Source organism: Olea europaea, unplaced genomic scaffold (genome assembly GCF_002742605.1).
Source record: "Olea europaea var. sylvestris unplaced genomic scaffold, O_europaea_v1 scaffold1549, whole genome shotgun sequence".
NCBI lineage: Eukaryota > Viridiplantae > Streptophyta > Magnoliopsida > Lamiales > Oleaceae > Olea > Olea europaea.
Genome location: NW_019233087.1, coordinates 9391 through 32950, shown reverse-complemented (window position 1 = coordinate 32950; position 23560 = coordinate 9391). Strand labels below are relative to the sequence as shown.

Here is a 23560-nt window from a genome sequence, read left to right as displayed (position 1 = left end):
ATGTAGTTAGTGTTTTGGGATGCATGTTCATGTCTAGATGTGATTTTGCATCACTTGTAGATAGTTGTGGAGTTCACTATGTATTATGTATCCATATGTATATTTCATTGTATTTCTTGGTAAAAGTGGAGATTTCGACTTATCTTTATTGTGTTGTGCTATAGTTTGGGATTTGTGTGAAATTGATCACAAGTTGGTTAGTCCTGTTTACAGGGGAGATAATGCCGAAATTTTGTTAGAAAATGATGTATAAAAAGTAATATATTGTATTTGTAGTAGCCTTAATGGTGGGTCCGACTTTTAGTTGGTATCTATCATCGGCGCATGCCACGTCCGGATCTAGTGGTGTTACATGGGGCGGGGTGTGTTAGTTTGGTATCAGAGCATGCATTAGAGTTCATGGGTTTGCACTGTACATACATACATTCTGATATTTAGCATATCATGCATAACTGTAGGAGAGTTATGCCTCGTGGTGACAAAACTCGAAGGCTCCAAGATGTGTTGCCCTAGTCTCACATTGCTCCTGATAGAGATGAACTGAAAGAGCCCGAGACAGTAGATGAATCAGTTCACCAGCCTCCTGAACAACATGGACAGGGAAATGTGATTGGAACTGATCATATTGCTGTTGAAAGAATTGCTATTGCCGTTGCATCTACTATGCGTAATACTGACAGAGATTTTAGTATTGAAAAGACTACAAAGTTAGGGGCTAAAGTGTTCACTGGCACAGCAGATCCTGCAGTTGCGCAGGTATGGATGACAAAGATAGAGAGGGTATTTGACGTTATGGGTTGCTCAGACGATCGAAAGTTATGTCTTACCACCTTCTTATTAAAGGAGGGTGCGTATGATTGGTGGCAGTCGGTATGGAGCACATATCTAGACCCTTCCATCATTACTTGGACAAATTTTCGTCGTATCTTTTACGAAGCCTATTACCCTCGGTCCTATAAAGATGCAAAGCAAGAGGAATTTCTGAAACTAATACAAGGCCAGATGACTATTGCAGAATATCAGGTGAAATTTATTGAACTTTCAAAATATGCCCAAGTTCTGGTATGCAACGAAATTGATAAATGCAGACGGTTTGAAAATGGGTTAAGGGAAGAAATCAGGTCAGTAGTAACAGCTGCAGGCTGGAATGAATTTGGCAAATTAGTGAAATCAGCTTTGAGAGTAGAAAAGAGCACTCCTGATAGGTCAAGTGGTAGAGAACAAACAATGTTCAGAGCAAGCGGTAGTCAGACAATAGCAAGTGCTTCTAGCTATAGACCACCACGGAGGGACAGTAGAGGATTTCGACCTAGTGTGTCTAGTTCAGGTCAATTCAAATCTCGACTTCGAGGAAGTCAGGGTCCTAGATTCAGTCCAGTACTGTACAACAGCCATTGGCCAGTCGTAATTATACTCAGGGTTCTTTCCAGAGATCATTTACTCCGAGACAGGGAGAGAGTTCTACTAGTGCCAGATTTTCTTTTTGCAAATTATGTGGGAGATCTCATCCTGGAGAGTGTTTAAAGTTCAAGGGAGTTGGCGTTTGCTATCGCTGTGGCCAAGAAGGGCATCTAAAAAGAAATTGTCCAGTTGTATTCCAGGAGGGTGGCATGGCACAGAGGATGTTTCCTCAGCAGAGTGCTAGTAGTACAAGACAGAATCAAACTCAGAGAGATGATTCAGCTAATGGAGCAGGTACAAACAGTGTGGCCAGTCTAATATCACAAGCAATAGTGGTACAAAATCAAAAGGGTAGGCAGGACGACCGAAGACCTAGGGCAAGGTTTTTGCTATGACTCAGCAGGCGGCAGAGGGGTCACCAGATGTTATCATGGGTATGTTGTCTATTTTTGATAGAAATGCTCGTATTTTGATTGATCTTGGATCTACACAATCTTTTATATTATTTGCATTTGCTTTATATACGAATCAAAAGCCAGAACTTTTAGACAGTTGTTTGGTAGTGAATACAGCAGTAGGAGAATCACTATTAGCAAACAATATATATCGAGATTGTGGGATTAAGGTAAAGGAGAATGAGCTGAAGGCAAATTTGATACTTCTTGACATACATGATTTCGATGTTATCTTGGGTATGGACTTTTTGGCTACAAATCGAGCTTCAGTTGATTGTTTTCGAAAAGAGGTTGTGTTTAGACAACCAGGACAGCCTGAAATTATATTCAATGGACAGCGCAGAATTTTACCGTCTTGTGTGATATCTGCTATTAACGCTAGAAGATTACTCAACAAGGGCTGACATTCATATTTGGCTCATGTAATTGATACAGATGTTAGCAAACTAAAACTTGAAGATATCCCAGTGGTCAAGGACTTTCCTGATGTATTTCCAGAAGAATAACCAAGCTTACCATCAGACAGAGATATGGAGTTCACTATAGATCTGATTCTAGGAACTGCACCTATTTCACGGGCACCCTATAGAATGGCACTAGCAGATTTGAAAGAGGTAAAGGTTCAGTTGCAAGAGTTGATAGACAAGGGTTTCATCAGACCTAGTATATCTCCGTGAAGAGCACCAGTTTTGTTTGTGAAAAAGAAAGATGGCACCATGCGACTGTGCATAGATTACAAACAATTGAACAAGGTGACAATTCGCAATAAATATCCTTTGCCACGTATTGATGATCTGTTTGATCAGCTTCGCGGTGCTGCAGTATTTTCAAAGATTGATTTGCGTTCTGGATATCATCAACTTAAAATTAGGGATAGTGATGTGCTAAAAACTGCTTTCAGGACAAGATATGGTCATTTTGAATTTCTTGTGATGCCATTTAGGTTGACCAACGCACCAGCAGCATTTATGGATATGATGAATAGAGTGTTTGCCTATATTTAGACAAGTTTGTGATTGTATTCATTGATGATATTTTGGTATACTCTCGAGATCATGATGAGCACACAGAGCATCTCAGAATCATCTTGCAGACTCTACGTGATGAGCAGTTGTATGCTAAATTCAGTAAATGTGAATTTTGGCTTGATAAAGTTGTATTTTTGGGATATGTCATATCAGCAAAAGGAAATTATGTTGACCCGCAGAAAACTGAGGCAGTGGTAAAATGGGAAAGGCCTACTAATGTGACAGAAATTCGAAGTTTTCTTGGCTTAGCAGGTTATTATCATCGTTTTGTAGAGGAATTTTCAAAAATCACTCTTCCTTTGATCAGTTTAACTAGAAAGGATGCTAAATTTGTTTGGAATAAAAATTGTCAAAAAAATTTCCTCGAATTGAAGAATAGATTAGTGTCAACTCCAGTTCTTACCCTTCCATCTCCTGGTGAAGAGTTTGTGATATATAGTGATGCTTCACGTCAAGGTCTTGGTTGTGTTTTGATGCAGAATGGGAAAGTTATAGCATATGCTTCCATGCAGTTGAAGAAACACGAACTGAATTATCCTACACATGACTTAGAGCTAGCTGCAGTTGTCCTAGCCTTGAAAATTTGGAAACATTACTTGTATGGTGAGAGATGCCAGATGTATACAGATCATAAAAGCTTTAAGTATATTTTCGATCAAAAAGAGTTAAACTTGAGATAAAGAAGATGGTTAGAGCTGATAAAAGATTACGATTGCAAGATTGATTATCATCCAGGGAAGGCTAATGTAGTTGCTAATGTTCTCAGTCGGAAAATATCGAGTCCCATGACCCATACTAATGCAGTATGTTCATCTTTGTTTGGTAAATTCAGAGGTTCTCATGCTCAATTATCAGTTACTGGTGTAGGAGCATTGTTTGCCAACTTCCAAGTGAGGCCTACTTTGATTGACACAGTTAGAGAAACTCAAACTCAAGATCTAGTGTTGAGCAAATTGAAAGAAGAAGTTAGTAAAGGTAAGCATACAGATTATATCATTCGAGATGACGGAGCTTTAGTTATGGGAAACAGATTATGTGTTCCAAATGATTCGAAATTGAAGGGAGAAATTCTAGAAGAGGCACATAGTTCAGCTTACGCGATGTATCCAGATAGTATAAAAATGTATCGTGTACTCAAAGAACACTATTGGTGGCATGGAATGAAAAGAGAAATAGCTAAGTTTGTATCCAGATGTCTCATTTGCCAGCAAGTGAAATCAGATCGTTTGAAAACAGCAGGATTGTTACAAACGTTGCCTATTCTTGAGCGGGAATGGGAACACATTACTATGAATTTTCTATTTGGACTTCCACGGACTCAAAGTAGACATGATGGCATATGGATCATTGTAGACAAATTGACGAAGACTGCTAGATTTTTGCCTATTAAAGTCACTTACTCGTTAGATAAATTGGCAAAAATATATGTTGACGAGATAATCAGTTTATATGGGGCACTAGTATCCATTGTTTCAGATAGAGATTCTCGTTTCACTTCTAAATCTTGGCCCAGTTTGTAGAAAGCTATGGGCACTAAACTTCATTTCAGTACAACTTTTCATCCACAAATAGATGTTCAGTCAGAAAGAACTGTTCAGACTCTGGAAGACATGTTACGAGCTTGTGTACTACAGTTCAAAGGGAATTGAGATACTCATCTTTCTTTGATGGAATTTGTTTATAATAACAGTTATCATTTGAGTATAGAAATGACTCCTTTTGAAGCACTATATGATAGGAAATGCAGAACTCCAGTAAATTGGGATGAAGTTGGTGAAAGAAAGTTATTGGGTCCTGAATATGTCCAGATTATTGCTGAGAAAGTAAAAATAATTAAAGAAAAGTTAAAGACAACCCAAGATAGACAGAAGAACTATGCAGATAGACGTAGAAGAAACCTTGAATTTGATGTTGGGGATAGAGTTTTCCTGCGATTGTCTCCATGGAAAGGTGTTATCAGATTTGGTAAATGAGGTAAATTGAGTCCGAGGTATATTGGCCCATAAGAGATTGTTGAACGCATCGGTCCAGTTGCGTATCGATTGGCTTTACCAACAGAATTGTCCAGAATTCATGATGTATTCCATGTTTCTATACTTCGTAAGTATATTCCAGATCCATCTCATGTTTTGGAATCACAACCAGCAGAGTTGAAGGAAAATCTTACCTATGAAGAAGAACCAGTTCAGATATTGGATAGAAAAGAACAGGTTTTACGTAGTAAGACTATTCTTTTGGTTTAAGTCTTGTAGAGGAATCATGCTATAGAAGAAGCGACATGGGAAAGTGAAAAGCAGATGCGTTCTCAGTATCCACGACTTTTTCATACTTGATCAATCGGATTTCAAAGACGAAATTCTTTTAAGGGGGTGAGTTTTGTAATACATTAAACAAAACAAAACAAAAGTCAAACTTCAAAAAAAAAACAAAAAAAAAAAACACAAAAGATAAAAACCAAAATGGAAGGCGGTTATCAAACCAACCCATTTCCAATGTGTGTATATATATATATAAATATATAATCCAAACCTTTAACATACACTTTACAACACCAAAACAAAAGAACGGACCAGAGAAGAAAAAGAGAAAGGAAAAAGAGGGGAAAAAAAGAGGAAGAAAAAGAAGAAGAAAAAAAGAAAAATTTTGCCAACGTGTTAGAAATTAAGTAGTCTATACTATTTAGGTTTGAATTTCTCAATTTCGAAAGGTAAGTAAAAGTTACTTATTTAAAGGTTATGTTTGATTTTATAGTTGTTAAGTTGTTAGATTAAATTCAATTTTATTAAAGGGGTTAAGCATAATAAACTATGAAATTGAGTGAAATGAAAGAAAAATTAGTTTTACTAATTAAGGAAACTTTAGAAATCGCCTAAACGTGAAATAATTAAGTTTGGATATCGCCTATTTAATTAATGAAATTTCTTAAAATAGTCAATTATTGATTTAAAAATTATATTATATTTCAGGCGGCGATACGGATATCGGGACAGCGTACCAATCGAATTGATTTTGGCGTACATAGTTCTGTGAGTGGAAAAAAACCTAAATATTTTCAAGTATTGATAAATTAATTATACCAATACATTATGTGCAATTATGTGTTTGAATTACATGATTATCATGGAAATGTCTTTTATTATGATACATGTGGGATTTCAAAGATTGTATACGTTACATTGTGACTTGGTATATGAGACGTGTGATATTGAGATTTGTTTGATATGTAAGACGTGATATTGAGATCGGCCAGAAAAGTACCCATAATTATATATTTCTTCTAGTTCACAGATGGGCCTTGGCCGTATTCTATCCAACACGGAGGGTTTTGACCGGACATTGGTCCTGATTGTGTACATATAATTCACAGAGGGGCCTTGACCGTGTTCTAGAATTGATTATGAGAGGTCTTTGAGACCGGCTTTCGTTCACGGAGGAGGCCAACGACCCGTGGCAAAAGTTCTTAGCCCGAGATGCGGATTACATATTTGAGTCAGAGGGTACATTTTTGGTAGATTTTTCAGCACGTTTGATATGATGAGATTATAGCATGGTTATCAGCTGATATTATATCATGCTTTTAAGATGATATGTTTATGACATTATGTGAATATTTCACTTTATAGATATAATTACATGATGGTAGCTTGTGAATTATCAAATGATATGGATTTGATTTTCAATAAAAATGTATAAATGAAAAAAATATATTTATTTTGAACTTCTCCACTCACTGAGCTATCAACTCATATATTTTTTCATATTTTTCCTTATCAGGCAGCAGTTGAGAATTTGGGCATCTTTTGGAGTTGAGCCTTGATTTTGGAGTTAGAGCCACACGACAGAGTTTGTTAGTATGACTCACTTCATAGAACATGGAGTCAGTGTTTTGGGATGCATGTTCATGTCTAGATGTGATTTCGCATTACTTGTAGATAGTTATGGGGCTCACTATGTATTATGTATCCATATGTATATTTCATTGTATTTCTTGGTAAAAGTAGAGATTTCGACTTATCTTTATTTGATGTTCTGAATTTTATCCTCCGGTTCCATATGGTCCTCTTTTTCATCATCTTTTTTCCTCCACACCTTTTTCTGTCTTTTCAAAGTATGTATTCCCAAATTATGGTTCTACGCTTCCTCTTTGGACCTTTGTTTTCTACATGTCTTCTCCAAATGTCCTGGATCCTGCACACTTGACAAAAATCTAGTAGTGTCTCATAGATGATCTCTTGTCGTCGACTCGATGGGTGGAATGTCGTCCCTAGCCAAAACGACTTCAATGGTTTTCTAGAAATATCCATCTCAACACAAATACGAGCCCCATCGGCACGTGAGCACATGCCTTGAAATTTTCCCATTTTAGGAAACAAAAGGTCCTCCAATGATATGCAACATTGATTCATGATAGCATAGTAGCAGTAAACTAGGAAGAAAGATCTAAATCAGCACCAAAGTTGATTCATTATCTTCATCAAAATCCTATGACCAAATCAGCATCCTATATGGGGCGTCTTATATTTCAGATGATTCCCTTACACACATCGTATAGAAGTCTTCTTCATTTGTCGGTCTAATGAAAACGTTTCTTGGCCTTTGCATGGTACTAACTGTACATGCACCTTTCAATCCCCATCAAGCCTTGACGAATAGGCAGATCTGATCTAAGGAAGGCCTCCTCTTCAAGAATTTTAGAACAACAGAGAAACGGAAAGGGTTGGCTGCTCGATCCAGTTCAAGGTTTTGAAAAATAGAACCACGTTTCCCCATTCTTCTCAAGAGATTTACGCATATCTATCTCCACTTTCGGGATGGGTTGAGGTCGAGTTTGGAGAATGGATGCATACGTCACAGGCACCCCCGCCGCCCTAAAAGGGGGCTGACAGCCGCTATGCAATGATAGGTAGGGTTTGTTCACTGCCCGCCGCTATTTTGAGAGAGAGAATTTTTTCTCACAACTTTGACACTTAATATATATCGAAAAAACATTTAAGCTATCTTTTTCACCAACTTTCTATTGTTTGGTATAATTTATTTGTTGGTGTCACTTTCATGCTAATATATTCAATATATTAATTGTGCCAAATTTCAATCATTGCTATCACAATATTTAAATGATCTATGTACTTCTCAATAGTTTGTTGTTAAGTAGTAAACTATATAAAATATCTAGACATAAAGACGATCGGACACACAATATTTCATTTATAGATTACCACGGAATATTTGACGAATGTAGAAAACTGAAATATAGCCGATAACATAAGCATTTTTCGTTCATTCCACTATTTTTAACCATCCAAAAAGGAATGACAATTTTTTTCATTCGATAAATTTCAATTACTTCATATTTTTCCTCTCTTCCTCCCACTCCTAGCATACAGAGTTCAGTTAGAAGCAGATGGTATTTAGATTCACATCGAGCATTGTTTCTTCGTCATCCCCACTTCTTCATTTTCAATTGGATTGGTATTACTTGATTGCAACAACAGGGGAGCTCCTTTACTAGAAGACGATACAGACATGCCATTAGGCACACCTTCAATGGCATCATAGTTTGTCCATTTATGCAAAATGTTAAAGATAGAAATATTGTATGGAATATTTTCCATTATATTTTTCCAATTATGTAGAATTATTTACCTTAGTAGTTGATTGTGTAATTATTACACAATCTTTCCTTTAGGTTGTTTCCGTTTAGAGTTATTTGTAACCCTATAAATAGGGTCTTATAAATTGTAATATACAAGATCTTATTATAAATAATTCATATTTTTCTTAACATAGTATGAGAGCAGTTTCAATCCTAATCAGCCTTTGAATTTCGCTTCCAACGAGTGGCTTTGGGAAGCTCATCCAGCTAATTTTTGTTCTTTGGTTCATGTAATCTATCTCAATTTCCACGTTCCTGAAGCTTCAATAAGCTCCAATTGCTGTATGCATGTCTAACTAATTCCAGCCACTATATTTGACTACTCATGTTTCTCCTTCAATTTCTGTGTTTATATATAGCCCCAATTACTGACTTCTCAAAGCTATCCTGATTCGTCTGTACATGAATATATAATAACTAGCCGCTTGGAGCCGCAAAGTTTGATTGAAAAACAGATTCCAATTACTGGAGCTAGATCACAATTTTGGTTGCTATTAAGCTCCCGTTTGATCCCATTAAATTCAATTACATTACATTACATTACATTCCATTTTTCTCTCTCCTATTTTCAACCACACAATCTTCCATAAAATAATATTACACGTAAATCGAAAACTTTTCCTTCTTTTTCAACCACTCATTTTTCTAAAAAATACTATTCCCCTTATTTTCATTTTCAGGTAATGGGGGGTCAAACGGGGGCTAAATGTGTAGAAATTACCGTCATGATATTGGCAACAGAGTTACTTGTCGATAGATGGCTAGTTTTCTTCTCCTAATTATTCTTCTATTTGCGTGTTTTAATTTTTTAGAGTTATTTAAAAAAAAAAAACTATGAAAGGTCGATACCTTAACCTTTACTGACTCTTTCCTTGCCTCTTTAAAAAAATTAGAGGTTCTTTTATGTTAAAAAAAAAACTTTGGAGGGTCGGTATCTTAAACTTTACCGGCTCTTTCCTTGTCTCTTAGAAAAATCCAAGGGTTTTTTTTGTTAAAAACAAACTTTGGTGGGTTGTACCTTAAATTTTACCGGCTCTTCCCCTGTCCTTTGAAAAAAACCAGGGGTTTTCCTTATGTTAAAAACAAAAAAAAAAAATCTTTGAAGGGTCGGTACCTTGAATTTTACCGGCTCTTCCCATATTTTTCTATTGATTTTAGCAAACTTAAAATGTTTTGCTAAACCTAAAACCTTAATTTTTCTTATGCACTTTCTTTTTGTATTTTTCATCTAAAATCTTTTTATTCTAAGTTTGAGAAGTTCTTGGATTTTTTTGGTATGTCAAGCTTATTTGGAATTTGGGTGATCATTTGAAATTTGATGATTTGTGACTCTTGAATATTGGGTCTTCCCCTTGTCTCTGGCTATCTTCTTCTATTACATCTATGCTGCTCTCCTTGTTGGGGTTCTTCTATTGAATGCTTCCCCTCAAGTGCTTTGAAGTTCATCTACATCAATTTGGAAGTTTGATTTGATTGATTTATTTTTCAAACTCAATATGATTATCACTACCCCATATTGAGTTTGAGGGGAGGGTGTTGTATGGAATATTTTCCATTATATCTTTCCAATTATGTAGGATTATTTACCTTAGTAGTTGATTGTGTAATTATTACACAATCTTTCCTTTTAAGTTATTTCCTTTTAGAGTTATTTGTAACCCTATAAATAGGGTGTTCTACATTGTAACACACAAGAACTTATTATATATAATTATTACTTGATGGCAACTCCAGGGCAGCTCCTTTACTAGAGGACGATATGTGTTATTAGGCACACCTTCAATGGCATCATAGTTTTCCGTTTATTTTCAGTATTGACTTTAGTTGTGTTTATTCATGAACCAATATTTTGTTTGCACAACATGATATGAAATAAAATCCATTTTTTATTACTTATATTAAACTAAATAAACAGGAAGTTTTTAGTGACGACTCATATTTATTCTTATTGTAAATTTTAGGTCGTTACATGATTGGTATACCGGTCCCAACCCATGATGTGAGACAATGCAAACTGCAACAATAACATGGAAAAAAATTGATGCATAAATAGAAAATGAGATGATCAGAAGGAAAATAAATTTTATTGAAACGAAAACCTTGCACATACCAAACACAGTCTCTCATAATATCAGTAGCGTAATATGTTAAAAATATCTTCTTTTGCTTCAGATTGCGTCGTTTGTGGGGTGAAGGTAATCAATCTGTGAGTTGATCTTTTGCCTTTTTCTGGATTATATGATTTGAAGAGGAAGATGATAGCACTGTGGTTTGAGGTATTTCTACGATAAGGGAAATATTTTTGGTAAGTTGTCATTTATTTCTTATGCAATTAAGGCTTTTTGGAAGGAAGATATTGCCTGTCCCAAAATTAACCTATTTTTGCCTGATAATGAAAGGAGAAATAGGGGTTGGACGCCAAACTCGGGGTTCCCAGGCGCTAGAAGGGCTGCCTAGGTATCACATGTTCAGGAAAAATTAGATTTTTGGTTTCATTAAATATCTTACAACTAGAATCCCTCTTTTTTCTTATCCAGTTCCTCCACCACTGTGAACCCCAGTTAGATTCAAGCATGCTACACTGTCGCTATTCTTGTATTTTACTCCACTCAAAATACCAATATTAGGCTTCTATAAACACTTGACGAGGTGTATGCTTTTTATAAACATAACGTAACAATTAGATCATTGTTGTATACATTAGAAACTTGAAAGGATTGTTTAGATTTAGGTTAAGAGTATCAAATCTTGTAAAACAATTTTAGTTTTTTGGTATATTGAAATTTTCTTCTTCTACTATATAATTCTGTGTTCTTGTGTGCTCCATTAATTTTCATATTACTTTTATTTTCTCATCTTTATTATTAAGCTTGGTTCTCAACGAATTGATATCAAGGCAATTCTAATATCTTGTTTGTTTCTAACAAGTGGTGTTACAACCAAGATTCTTTTTTGTAGTTCTAAGGAGAGCCAAATTGGTTATTAAAACGAGGTTTGAACAAGATTGATTGTTTGAAGGGCAACAACTATAAAATTTGAGATTCTGCTTTCGGATTACAACACTAGATTTTCTTTATGACAAATTAGAATGTGAAAAGTTCTTACTCAATTGGACTTGGATGATGCTTTATTGGGGCGAATAGAATGCCCGCAACAATGACTACGGACGAGAAGCAACACAAGGATTGAAAAGCCTTATCAAAGATATATCTTCATCTTTCTAATCAAGTTCTTCAAGATGTGGTAAAGGATAAAAGTAGCCATGATTGTTATTGAAATTGAATCAGCTTTGTATGACAAAGAGCTTGATAGTAGCTACATTTGAATCAGGGCTTATATTCTCATTGCTTGACGATGGATTTTTGGAAGATCAACTATTGGTGTTCAAAATCTTCATTGATTTGGAGACCATGGAGGTCAATTACGGTGAATAGGATTTATGGTTGATATTGTTATGTTCATTGCCACATTCATATGTGACTTTTAGAGATACTATTCTCTTTTTAGTCGAGATACTCTCACTATTGACAAGGTATATGATGTGTTTTATTTTAAGGAGAAGGTGAAGCATTTGGTCATTGGATTTGAGGCCTAAGCAGATGGTCTTGTTATTCGTGAGAAGAAGACATGTGGTAATCAAAGGGACAAGGTCAATGATAGCAATAGTGATAAAGTCTATTGGTATTGCAACAACAAGGAGCATATGAAGAAGGATTTCTATGAGTGGTGGAATATGAATAAGTTTGCTACCATAGATCAAAAATGACAATAAGGAAACTCTGGTGGTGCAATGTTGTAGAAAAAATTACAATAATGGAGTTCTTTTGGTAAATGGTGATTTTTGGTAGTGACTCCAAACTTGACCAGGATTGAATTTTTGAAACGGCTTGCACTTTTCATATGTGTTCTAACTGGGTTGGTTTCCTTTATATGAAACAACTACAAGGGTTTCCATGGTGATGGAAAATGATGAGCTTTGTAAAATAGCTACAATCGGTTAGGTCATAATCAAGATGTTTGATGAGATGTCAAGACACTAGGTTTAGTGATACATGTTCTAGGTTAAAACAGAAATATTATCTCTTTGAGTACTCTTGATTCAAAAGGGTACAGGTATACTGGTGGAGGTGAAGTTCTGAAAGTTAGTAATGCTGCTAGGCTTGTGTTAGAGGGGCTGAGAAAATTTTGGTTATATGTTTTTGGAAGGTGCGATGGTCACTATGGAGGCAATTGTAGCTTATGGTTTAATAAATGGCAACTCAGGTAGAGTAGGTTGTGATCGGGTAGCTCATGGTGATTCAGGGAAGTTTGGTGATTCGGTTACAACTGGTAGTAAATTGGATGGTTCAAGCAAGTTTGGCATGCAAGATAATTCTGCTGGTAAGTATGACTTGAATTTTGTTCACAGTTGCTAAGTATGCTTGAATGGGATAGAGGTGCACAGATGAGGTATGTTGGAGCAGATGGAGAATAACTTGAAGAGTGAAGACTTAATTTCTTACTTTGGAATTTGTGTTAACGTGGAGTTTGTTATGTTGTGATTCAAATTTCATGTGATTTGAAAGTTCAATTCATGGAGGAAGCCTAGATAATTTTGATTTGGAAGTCTAGATTGATAAGTGATCAAATTTCATCATGGGTTGGGAGCTTGATTGGGAAAATAACTTCGAAATGGATAAGGAAGTTTTTTAGAAGCATTCGGTCTGAGGTGGGAAGTCTAAGTGCTGGTAGCGAAATGAAAAATAGGGGCTTGGCGCTCATGGCCACCTGTTCAGATTGAATTGGATTTTTATTGCGATTCTTCTATTCTATTCCATTTAAAAATATCAAAATTGGGCTCCTATAAATACTCCATGAGGCGTGACTCTTCGTAGACATAACATAACAATTAAATCATTGTTGTATACATTAGAGTTTTAAGATGATTGTTTAGATTTAGATTGAAAGGATCAAATCTTGTAAAACTATTTTAGCTTTTTGATATATTGAAATTCTTCTCTTCTTCCACATAAATTTTATGTTCTTGTGCGATCCATTATTTTCATATTGCTTTTATTTTCTCGTCTTTATTGTTTGGCCCACTTCTTAACAAATTGATATCAGAGCGATTTTGGTATCTTGTTCGTTTCTAACACACACACACACACATCTACTGCATCAACTTTTGAGTTTTTCTTCTGTTTGTTTAAGCTTCTTTTGCCTTGCTAAATGATGTCTTAAGATGTGATTTTCTCCTCCATAATATGGTTCATTCAAGATCTTAATCCAAATCCCATCCTAACTATTCTAATTCAAATCCAACTAAAAGAAAAGTAATTTTATTTTGTGAAGATGATTTTTTAATATATTTTAAATTTTTTTAAGTGGGAGTCGTTTGTTTGACCGCAATTATTTTCTTTTTTTATATTATTCATTTATTTGTCAAATGTCTATTTAAAGAGGAGGGTAAATTAGTCGTTTTGTAGTATTTTAATGGAGTAAACAAACGGTAAGTACCTTTGCGCAAAGAAATATCGATTTGATGTCCCAAATATTAAAATTAAAACGATAGAGATGATTTGCACAATGAAGACAAATAATATGGATATTTTGTACCAATCACCCATATTCGATGAAAGGAATTGATGAAATGAAACGAAAATAACCAACCCCGCAAGAAAAAGGTTGAAATGAGAGTGCAGATGTCAAGTTTTAGATGATATTGATAATTTACACAATGAATGCAAACAATAAACATGTTTCATGTTAATTACACTTTCAAAAATTGAGTCAAATGATAAATTTACTACACCACGGTAAAAATCGGCCATTGTAATCTTACAACACTAAATAATACTTCACCCGTCTCATTTATATAGTCTGGTTTTATTTTTTGCACAGATTAAGAAATCTTATTTAATGTTATTGAAAAAACAATTTTTGTCAAAAGCTTTTCTAATTTACCCTTATTTATATTTGTACAATTTCAAAATTAAATAAGAAAAAATTGATTATAACTAGACAAATTAAATAAGTATATATTAGTAAATGAACAAAATAAAACATTCTTAATAAAAAAAAATACGATTATATAATTAGGTCAAGAAAATAAGAAACTCAGTCTATATAAATGGGATATAGAGAGTATATGATAGATGAATTTTGAATATTTCCCAAAAAAAAAAAAAAAAAACTTGAAAACACTTAAATAGAAATCGTTTGTAGAGTTAATTCATTAATTATTAGTCGAGTTAATTGTTCCAACGATTATTGAATTTAGGTCCATGTCTTTGAATGGTTACTGAAATCTAAAATATTGAATTTTGGTCACTGAATTTTAAAAAATATTTTACGTAAATTTGATATTTTTTAAAGTTCAATCATTTATGCGACACTGAACTAAGTTAGGTGACAATTAGAACAATTAATACTTTTTGATCCTACCCGTTCACATCCTAAAGGGCCGTCAAAATTTTAGTTCCAACATGAGCCTATATATATCTAACACCAAGTTCGACAACTACCGCCTACCGGGTATTTTCATTCGACAAATCCAGTTGCATATTGTAGTTGTATCGAACCCAGGAAAAACATGAATAAAATCCAGAAAACCGCCGTACTATATCACTACCCTTGCCCTGATGGCGCCTTTGCTGCTTTAGCCGCTAATCTTTACTTTTCTCACTGCTCAACCACCGCCGCCGCTCTCTTCTTCCCGAACACCGTATATTCGCCTCTCAGGTTGGCCCCTCCTCAAAGGCAGTATTTTTAAGTTAAAGGGTATACTTACTTTCTTGTTTTTCAGGGTTGAGGATTTACCTCTAAATGAAATCAACCGTGTTTACCTTCTTGATTTTGTGGGTCCTCCTGGTTTCATTAAAAAGCTCTCTTCCAAAGTCGAACAGTAAGTTCTTTTTGGTAGATTTTTGGCGTGTATTAAAATATATGCATAAAATTAGTTTGAATAGAATCTGAAAACAAGTTACATCTTACATGGCTCGGTTAGCTCATTAGAATTATCCATTTTTGGACATATATAGATGATTTAGTTGTGGGCTGTTTAATTTCTTTAGTTGTTCTTAGTTTGCTACAGCTGTTGCCCGTTGAAAACCAGGAAATTTAGCATAAATTTGAAGATTAGACTTTTACTGCTTATTATCATCGTTTTAAAATGCAACAAGAATAGCGACTTTAGTCAAGCTCCAAAACTTACACTCTAAGGTGCTATTTGTTTAAGCTTACACTTTGACTTATTGAGGCACATGCCGCAAGGTATAAGCATAAGAAGGTGGTAGGGTGCTTGAGCTAGATGTGTTGGATGCACAACTATCCTCCCTTGGGCCTTCTTAGTTGTGTGCTTTTGTTTCTTGCCCCCTTTATATTTTCAATAGTGGTCTCAACTTTTCGGTCTGGTCTTTTATTGCCTAGAACATTTTAAGGGTCTTATGGACTATTTTAAACACTATCCAACCATAAAAGGGAGAGTAGAAGGCAAGAATGCAAGTGGATGGTGAAGAAAAAGGATACTTAGAAGCTACAGTGATGAGATAAGTTGTAGGGGAATCAAATATGGCAATGATTTTGTGGAAGACGTTTGGGCCTTTCTAGCTCTAGGACTAGAAGTGGATTGTCATTTTTGTTATGTCACTACTAATTTGACAATTTATTTATCATTTTTGTTATGTCATTACTAATTTGATCCATGAGAAGATTAAAGCGGAAGCGTACCTAGATCCATGGATTTCACCGTCTAGATTGGGTTTTGATCTTCCAATTGTTATGTGATCTTCTTGAATTTTCTTCTCTATTGATGGGGATGTAGAGAACTGTGTATTCACGTATAATTGGAGACCATGATCCCATAATAACTAATTGTAATTGGCAGTTATTAATTTTGCATTTCAAATTGGCCCCTCATCAATTCAAAATAACATTCTCCGGTCTCTACACTTTTTTCCCATAACATTTAATATCCATTAATCCAAAATTAAGCATAATGGATCACTTTATCGACTTAATTTTAAAATAACACCACACATTTTAATATATAAACATGTTGGCCCCATACGTTGGAATTTTTCCAACAATCAATTTATTTTTTAGTATAATGATCTATTTTATGTTTGTTTGCTAGTTAAATTTTAGTTTGACAAATTGTTTTATTATAGATTTTCAAGATGGTTACATTATATTATGAGCATATTTTTGGTTTTTTAATAATTTTTTGAATTAGTTTATTTGTTTGTGTTGACGCTTTTACGCCTCACCTCATATGGGTAAAACAATTTGGTATCTGATTGAGCCTTTTTAATATTGCATTAAATAGTTTAATAGCCTTCAACTTTTTTTTTTTTTTTTTAATTTGACGTGATTTAATTTATAGGATTGTGGTCTTAGACCATCACAAAACTGCACTTGAGATGCTAGGTTCAGGGGCTTCAGTTAGTGGAAACGTGATTAATGTGATAGATATGAAGAGGAGTGGGGCTACTATTGCTTATGATTATTTCAAGGAAAAGCTCTTACATGGGGACATTAATAGTGGCAAAGATGGTAATCAAGAAGGTGTTCAGGTATTTGATAGAGTAAGGAGACTTTTTGAATACATTGAAGATAGCGACTTGTGGAGGTGGCATCTTCCTAATAGTAAAGCATTTAGCAGCGGTTTGAAGGATTTGAACCTTGAATTTAATGCCAGATTGAACCCCTCCTTGTTTCAACAGGTTATTTTTATGGGGCTCTTCTTATTACTGCATTCGATATATTCTCTCTGTGTGTGTGAGAATGCACACAAGTGTGTACTTCCATTTGTGCATGCTTGTGTATTTTAAAATCAATACCTTTGTCTCCTTTGGTGCAACAAAATTGACTTTTAAACTGTCTCATGCACGAAAGTGATCATTTGGAAATAGCAAGACTTGTAATGAAATAGTTGTTCTGGGTGATCTGAAAACTTTTAGATGTTAAAATATGATTATAATATTACTAGAGGGGTGGAGCTAGAGTTTTAGAGTTGTGGGGGCAAATTTCAAAGAATTTTAATTGTGGGGGCAAAATTGAAAACTATTAAGGATTTTTTTTTTTTTTTTTTTTTTTTTAAAATTTTTTGGGTTTTTTTTTTTTTTTTTGAAAATGTTGTGCAAAATTTTGGATATGCTGATAAGTTTTTCTTATTAGCAGCATTTGGCACTGAGATATTCTTCAAGATGTAAATACGAATAAAAGATTGTACAATTCATGTTAATAAAGTTTGAAAGAAAATTTAATTTCTGAATTTTCCAGTTTTAATAGATCCCATTTGTATTTTGTTGGATCTGGTGTTCCATCATTTCAAGTAGCTTTCTGACAGAAGTTTTGACAAGTCTTTGTTTGGGTTGCAATATCTCCAGCATAAAAATTATAGATGTCTTTTGATGCACTCTGAATCAGAAGCCATGGCCAATTAATCATTGAAGCAGGATATTGTACCATTTTCTTCATTTATCTACACGCTTTCCCATGTTGGATGTTTTGCAAGAAATAGCGATATGACAACAGCATATAATTGCAATGTTCAAAGAACTGTACATGATCCTCCTTATTCTAAAATGGAATAAGTCACGCTAGTCCAAAATTCATTTCTGGTGGTGTACTATTCGCTGAAATTAAGCAATGGTCCTTTATCCTTTCGTGCTCTGATATCAAGATTTAGTGTCACCTTTTCCAATTTGCTTAGAAACAAATTAGTATTTTTTGAAGTTTCAGGTGCTTGATTAGTATTGATTTCTTATTAACCTGTTTCTATGTGGATTATACTACTGTTCCTAGTATAATTCAAGTGCCAATTAAAATTTACCTTTGCATAACATTGTTACTTCATGTATTTGTGATTGCAAATTACCATGCTCTATTCTTCTAAGTTTCTTTACCCAAGTTGTAAATGTATAATATCTTCCCAAATGCAAGCATCAAACCGTGTGTGACATGAGTATTAATAGCTTTTAAATCACATTGTTCTTTAACTCAACTGTGTTCTGTGTAGAAAAATTTGACCGAAGTTTCTTTGTTACGATTGCATTGTATGTGATTGTGGTACCAATTATAAATTTTGGGACCTACAGTTTCCAATAAAGTCATGTATTCATATCATATTCCCAGTTTGCTGCAGGTTCGCTATTTCTAACTAAGACTTCAATAAATGCAGTTGTTATCGTTGGACCTTGAATCTCTCATACGCCAAGGTATGGAGAGCTTATCATACAAACAGAGGCTCATTGATGAGGTTCTTGAGCAGTCATATGAAATTGCACTTGGTGGTGGAGCATATGGACGTTGTCTGGTAAATTAAACGAGTTCCTTCTCATTGTTTTAATATAGTTACGTAGCTGAATTACCTTTGCATACTTGAAAGATATGTTCATGTTAAAGTTAGTTTCTTTCCTCCCTAATAGTCAATTCGTCCACCATGTAGATTTGATCTTGGGTTGTTTGCTTTTACTATTTATGGTATTAGATAGTAGTATTTTATACCCCCTTTTGTTAAGGATTAAAATTAATTTAGTCAAAGTCAATAATTAATTTTAGTCACATTTTATGGAACTCACAATTTTTCGACCTCACATTTTATCATCTTCTTTCAAAATTTACTAAAAATCTGATTTTAATCCCCACAAAACATGGCTATGTATATAAACTTATGTAATGCATATGAAAGGTAGGTGTCAACCACCTGTCTTAAATATATGATCGATGCTCCTATAATGAATGAGAAGACAACCTAGTGCCTGTCATAGAGTTTTCTTAAATTTAGAAATGTTAATTTAATCCAGGTGATGTATTTCTCCTAATTCTAGGTTTCATGCATGCCAGCATTTCTTAAAAACTATTGGAATGGAAGTTTATTTATGAAGAAAATAAACTGGCTAACTTATTAGTGAAAATTACTGTTCTGTCATAATTATAGATGCCATGATGTGGATAATTTGTTGGAATATTCTCCATCGGGATGCTTTTCCTGTTACACTCTTGACGGTCAAGTTAGTTATGAATTCAGATGTGATTATAGGCCTTGTTTGAGCCCCATTTTGAGGAAAAAATGAATTTTTGAATAGTGTATTGATGGGAAGTGTGTGATTAAAAAATAAGGAAAAATTTTGGATTTGCGTATAATATTATTTTATTAAAGAATGTATGGTTGAAATGATGTTAAAACACTGTTTAAGAATGTATTTTTTTGAAAAGAATGAGGCTCAAACAAGGGCACAGTGTTCTCTGGGGAGAATTTGGTTAGAGTTTTAATATTCCAAATGAGTCCAAATAGTAAGAGTGTAGTTGGAGCTGCATGTGTGTGCAACTATGCAGTAATATTTATTGGTTTGTAAAGTAAATTATGTGAGGCAGTTCCCCCATTTGATGGAGCATGATCTTTGTTTAGCATGGATTATGGCTAGATGTCCCCATGCTCCAACTACTTCCACATTGCAAAGGTTTTTTCCAGAGGTTGTGTATCTTAGTGTGAATGGAGTTATTGACTTGGCAAATAGATTCTGTTGAATTGGTTCAGAGATGGAGAGAGAGAGAGAGGGAGGGAGGGAGATTCGAGTCTGGGATGAGTTTGAGGGTTATTATTATTATTATTTTCTCTCAAATCTAGGTAGCTGCCAGTTACTCAGATTTATTTCATGAGAAACATGTCTTAAAAAAAAAAAAAAAAAGGTTGAACCCCGACCTTGAGGGCTCCTACCGCCCCGTCCCTAGAGTTTTGTGAGGGAGGTAAATCTTAGGATATACCCCAACAGGTCAGAGAACAAGAGTTGCCTGTATACTGCGCTTACAAGGAGTCCAATTCCATGTTTCAGGAATCGAACCCCTATATTGCGGCTGCCAACAAGGCGGGAGATAACTTTACTCCTATCCTTTGCACCACTGGGCTGTGCCTCGGGAGACATGAGAGACATGTCTTACCAAGGTGTCAGGTGGTCATAGCCAATTGGATGTATGGTCTGGGTGGTGTCACCATTGTGCCATGTGGGTAGTAATCAATCCGGCAACTCTTTGGCAGCCCTTGAGGTGTGACCGACTGTCTCAGGAATCGAACCCCTATATTGCGGCTGCCAACAAGGCGGGAGATAACTTTACTCCTGTCCTTTGCACCACTAGGCTGTGCCTCGGGAGACATGAGAGACATGTCTTACCAAGGTGTCAGGTGGTCATAGCCAATTGGATGTATGGTCTGGGTGGTGTCACCATTGTGCCATGTGGGTAGTAATCAATCCGGCAACTCTTTGGCAGCCCTTGAGGTGTGACCGACTGTCATTCTTTTGATTTACCTAGTCGACTGCTTGATTTTACTTTTCTTCCGCGTTTGATATTTCCTATCGCCCCTTACTCATTTGGGTGACCGTTGCTTGATATGTCCTACAGTTAGCTGCCCTCAAGGTGTGACCAATAGTCATTCTTTTGATATGCCTAGTTAACTATAATTTGACTTGCCTCTCACTTTTGATATGTACTACAGTTTTCCCCTCAGTCTTACCATTTAAGAACAAGCACAATCAATAACATGCATCCATATACTTGGTATTCTTCAGTGTTTATGTTTCGTCTTTTTCGATATCCTAAGACTTGGATGATCATTTATTTTATAAAAAAGTGTTCAATTCAAATTTTAAAACAAATGGGAATCTAGGCACAGTTATTGCAGCCGCTTGTATCTCAACCCTAGTATCTTCTCACACCTCTTTCTCTTGGATCTTGGAGGTTGCAGGGCTTTGGAGTTTTGTCCCCTTTTAAGTTCTTCCTCCTTCATCTTTAGCTTATTCTTGGCTAGGCACTCTCACTGTTGTTCAGCTTGCTTCTAAGGTTGAGGCCCATCCGAACACTCGCATTCAACAATCTCAACCTTCTTCATGAAGAACTTCTAAATGTAGCTTTTTAGAAATTCCTCTCACTTGTTCCTGGTGACAAGATTATTAAATGAATGCATTCCCGACTTCGGATTCGACTGAATGGAGCTTGCTGACAAGCTACTGAACCTGATCACAGCTAGCTCTCCCAGTTGATGGGAACGTCCAAAACAAAATCGATAAACCAGGTTTCATTTATCTGATTGAATATCTTCAAATGAGTAAAAATTTATATTAATCACGAATAATTTAAAACTTAATTAATCCCAATCCAGAGATCTTCTGAATATCTGTTTGAACTACATTGTCTAGTAACTCTAGTTTGTTTTGTTGCCTACTAGCCTACAGAATGCAAATCATCATTTGGGCTATGCTTCATATGAGCTACACGAATGTCTGTGCTATGTGTATGGATAGTAGGAAGTTTGTCACGTGTTTTTAGTTATTATTTCTTGAAATTGTTAAATGCTATGACTAGCTATTTCAATATATTTTATCTTGTTTTAGGCGGTATTGAGTTAACATATCTGGGTTTAGAAATTGAATTTGTTGATATTAGTCATGGAGTTGGGAATACATGAATACAGTCTTTTTTTCCTCCCTTCCTGTAGGCCGTCGATGCAGATTCCATTTCTGAGTTAAGGAGTGAGCTTGGAAATCAGTTAGCAAATAAAAGCCATAAAAGGAACTTGAGGTTTGTTCTCTACACTTCACTGGAGTTTTAAGTATTCATTTTTGAAATGAAAATGGGTAGAATAGTGTTTTTTTTTTTTTTTTTTAAAGTGAGTGGTTGAAAAAGAAAGAAAAATTTTCAGTTTACTTGTAATATTATTTTATAAAAGATTGTGTGGTTGAAAATAAGAAAGAGGAAAATGAAATGTAATTTAATGAGATTCAAACATGGGCTAAATTTCCTCCTTTACTTTTTATAGTGCATTTCATGCATTTTAAAATTTGCTGGTTGAGTTACTTCACAAGCTATGAAATTGTGTCACGTTGTCTTCGTCGTTATCATCATCATCTATTGATGTTGTTTAGGGGAATTGGAGCTGTTGTATATAGAGTACCCGAGCTTGAAAATGATGATCTGCTGAAGATAAGCCTAAGAAGCATTGATAATGAGGATACGACCCCGATTTCACAGGTATGCATTTTTTTATTTTATCACTTTGAATCTTCCTTTCGCTTGAGAACTATAGGATAATGTAGCCGAAGCCAACTCTTTTCCAGTACCTATGCAGGAATACGGAGGTGGGGGGCATCGAGATGCTAGTTCATTCATGTTAAAAAGTGAAGAGTTTCAGACATGGAAATCTTAGGTTGATACCTCGACCTAGGCGTGTAGCCCCTTCTATTCTAATTTGTTTAGTACCATTACTTCCTATGTGAGGGGTCCCCTTCTATATTCTTAATTATGTTTCCACTCATGGATAACACTGGTTGACGTTGTACATAATTTTTTGCACATTAAGGTATTCATACACTCATATATTCGAGCGGGCCCCATCCCATGTGCGTAGGGAACATCTTGATAGACAAAAAATATGTACACCTCAGAGCCAAGTACCTTGTGTGCAGAAACAAAAACATATGCACATGTTCTTTAAACCTTAGACAATGTGAAGGGATCTTTTCAATTGAGAACAAAGTTCTTTTTTTGTAATAACTGCAATAATTTATTAATTACTCAATTCATTTTTAAGCATTTTTGTTTTCCTTGGTTGATTTGGACACTATATTTTATCAACTTATGTCCTGTGTTGGGTCAACAAAAGGTACAGGTACAAACGTATGTAGCTTGCCATTTTCAAGTGCATTAAATTTCTGCAAAATTGTACCACTGTTCTTCAACCTAATTTTCTAGTAGCAATTTAGTGATCAAATTGTATCCCACGTAACTCGTCAAAGGTTTGCTTTGTAAGTTTATAAGCGATTATGACATTGTGTTTTGACAAACCTGTTTAAAGGAGTTTCTTTCAAAGTGGTTTGTAAAAGCAAGTAATTGGTTTTCAACCTCAAAAAGAAAAGTAAGGCCCCATTTGGTACTCATTTTTTTTAAAATGTATTTTTCTCTTTCTTCTTTTCAACTACACATTCTTTATTAAAATATTACACGTAAATAAAAAAAATTTCCTTATTTTTCGACTACACATTTCTTAT

The 23560-nt window shown here is 35.0% G+C and overlaps 2 protein-coding genes across 4 annotated transcripts; both read left to right on the top strand.

The window, feature by feature from the left end:
* The first annotated feature begins 4593 nt into the window (after positions 1 to 4593).
* Positions 4594 to 5217, top strand: LOC111376692. The gene is made up of 3 exons (XM_022999662.1): positions 4594 to 4849; positions 5000 to 5094; positions 5137 to 5217. Exons 1-3 carry the CDS (start codon positions 4594 to 4596, stop codon positions 5215 to 5217), a joined length of 432 nt encoding a protein of 143 aa, XP_022855430.1.
* A 9798-nt stretch (positions 5218 to 15015) lies between these two features.
* On the top strand, positions 15016 to 23105 carry LOC111376683. 3 transcript variants are annotated; one of them, XM_022999652.1, is made up of 7 exons: positions 15016 to 15257; positions 15322 to 15420; positions 16900 to 17239; positions 18700 to 18834; positions 22012 to 22094; positions 22439 to 22544; positions 22631 to 23045. In XM_022999652.1, exons 1-7 carry the CDS (start codon positions 15109 to 15111, stop codon positions 22685 to 22687), a joined length of 969 nt encoding a protein of 322 aa, XP_022855420.1. In that variant the 5' UTR covers positions 15016 to 15108; the 3' UTR covers positions 22688 to 23045. The 3 variants fall into 3 exon arrangements, with proteins under 3 accessions (XP_022855420.1, XP_022855421.1, XP_022855419.1); XM_022999651.1 differs by having other exon boundaries at positions 15017 to 15257; positions 22642 to 23105; XM_022999653.1 differs by lacking the exon at positions 15322 to 15420 and having other exon boundaries at positions 22642 to 23105.
* Positions 23106 to 23560: the final 455 nt, after the last annotated feature.

Coding starts and splice junctions, on each gene's coding strand:
- LOC111376692 (XM_022999662.1), top strand. CDS start 4,594: ATGACTCCTTTTGAAGCACTATATGATAGGAAATGCAGAACTCCAGTA. Junction 4,850..4,999: donor GAAAGGTGTTATCAGATTTG/GTAAATGAGGTA, acceptor AGTATATTCCAG/ATCCATCTCATGTTTTGGAA. Junction 5,095..5,136: donor TATTGGATAGAAAAGAACAG/GTTTTACGTAGT, acceptor TAAGTCTTGTAG/AGGAATCATGCTATAGAAGA.
- LOC111376683 (XM_022999651.1), top strand. CDS start 15,109: ATGAATAAAATCCAGAAAACCGCCGTACTATATCACTACCCTTGCCCT. Junction 15,258..15,321: donor ACCGTATATTCGCCTCTCAG/GTTGGCCCCTCC, acceptor CTTGTTTTTCAG/GGTTGAGGATTTACCTCTAA. Junction 22,095..22,438: donor AGCCATAAAAGGAACTTGAG/GTTTGTTCTCTA, acceptor GATGTTGTTTAG/GGGAATTGGAGCTGTTGTAT.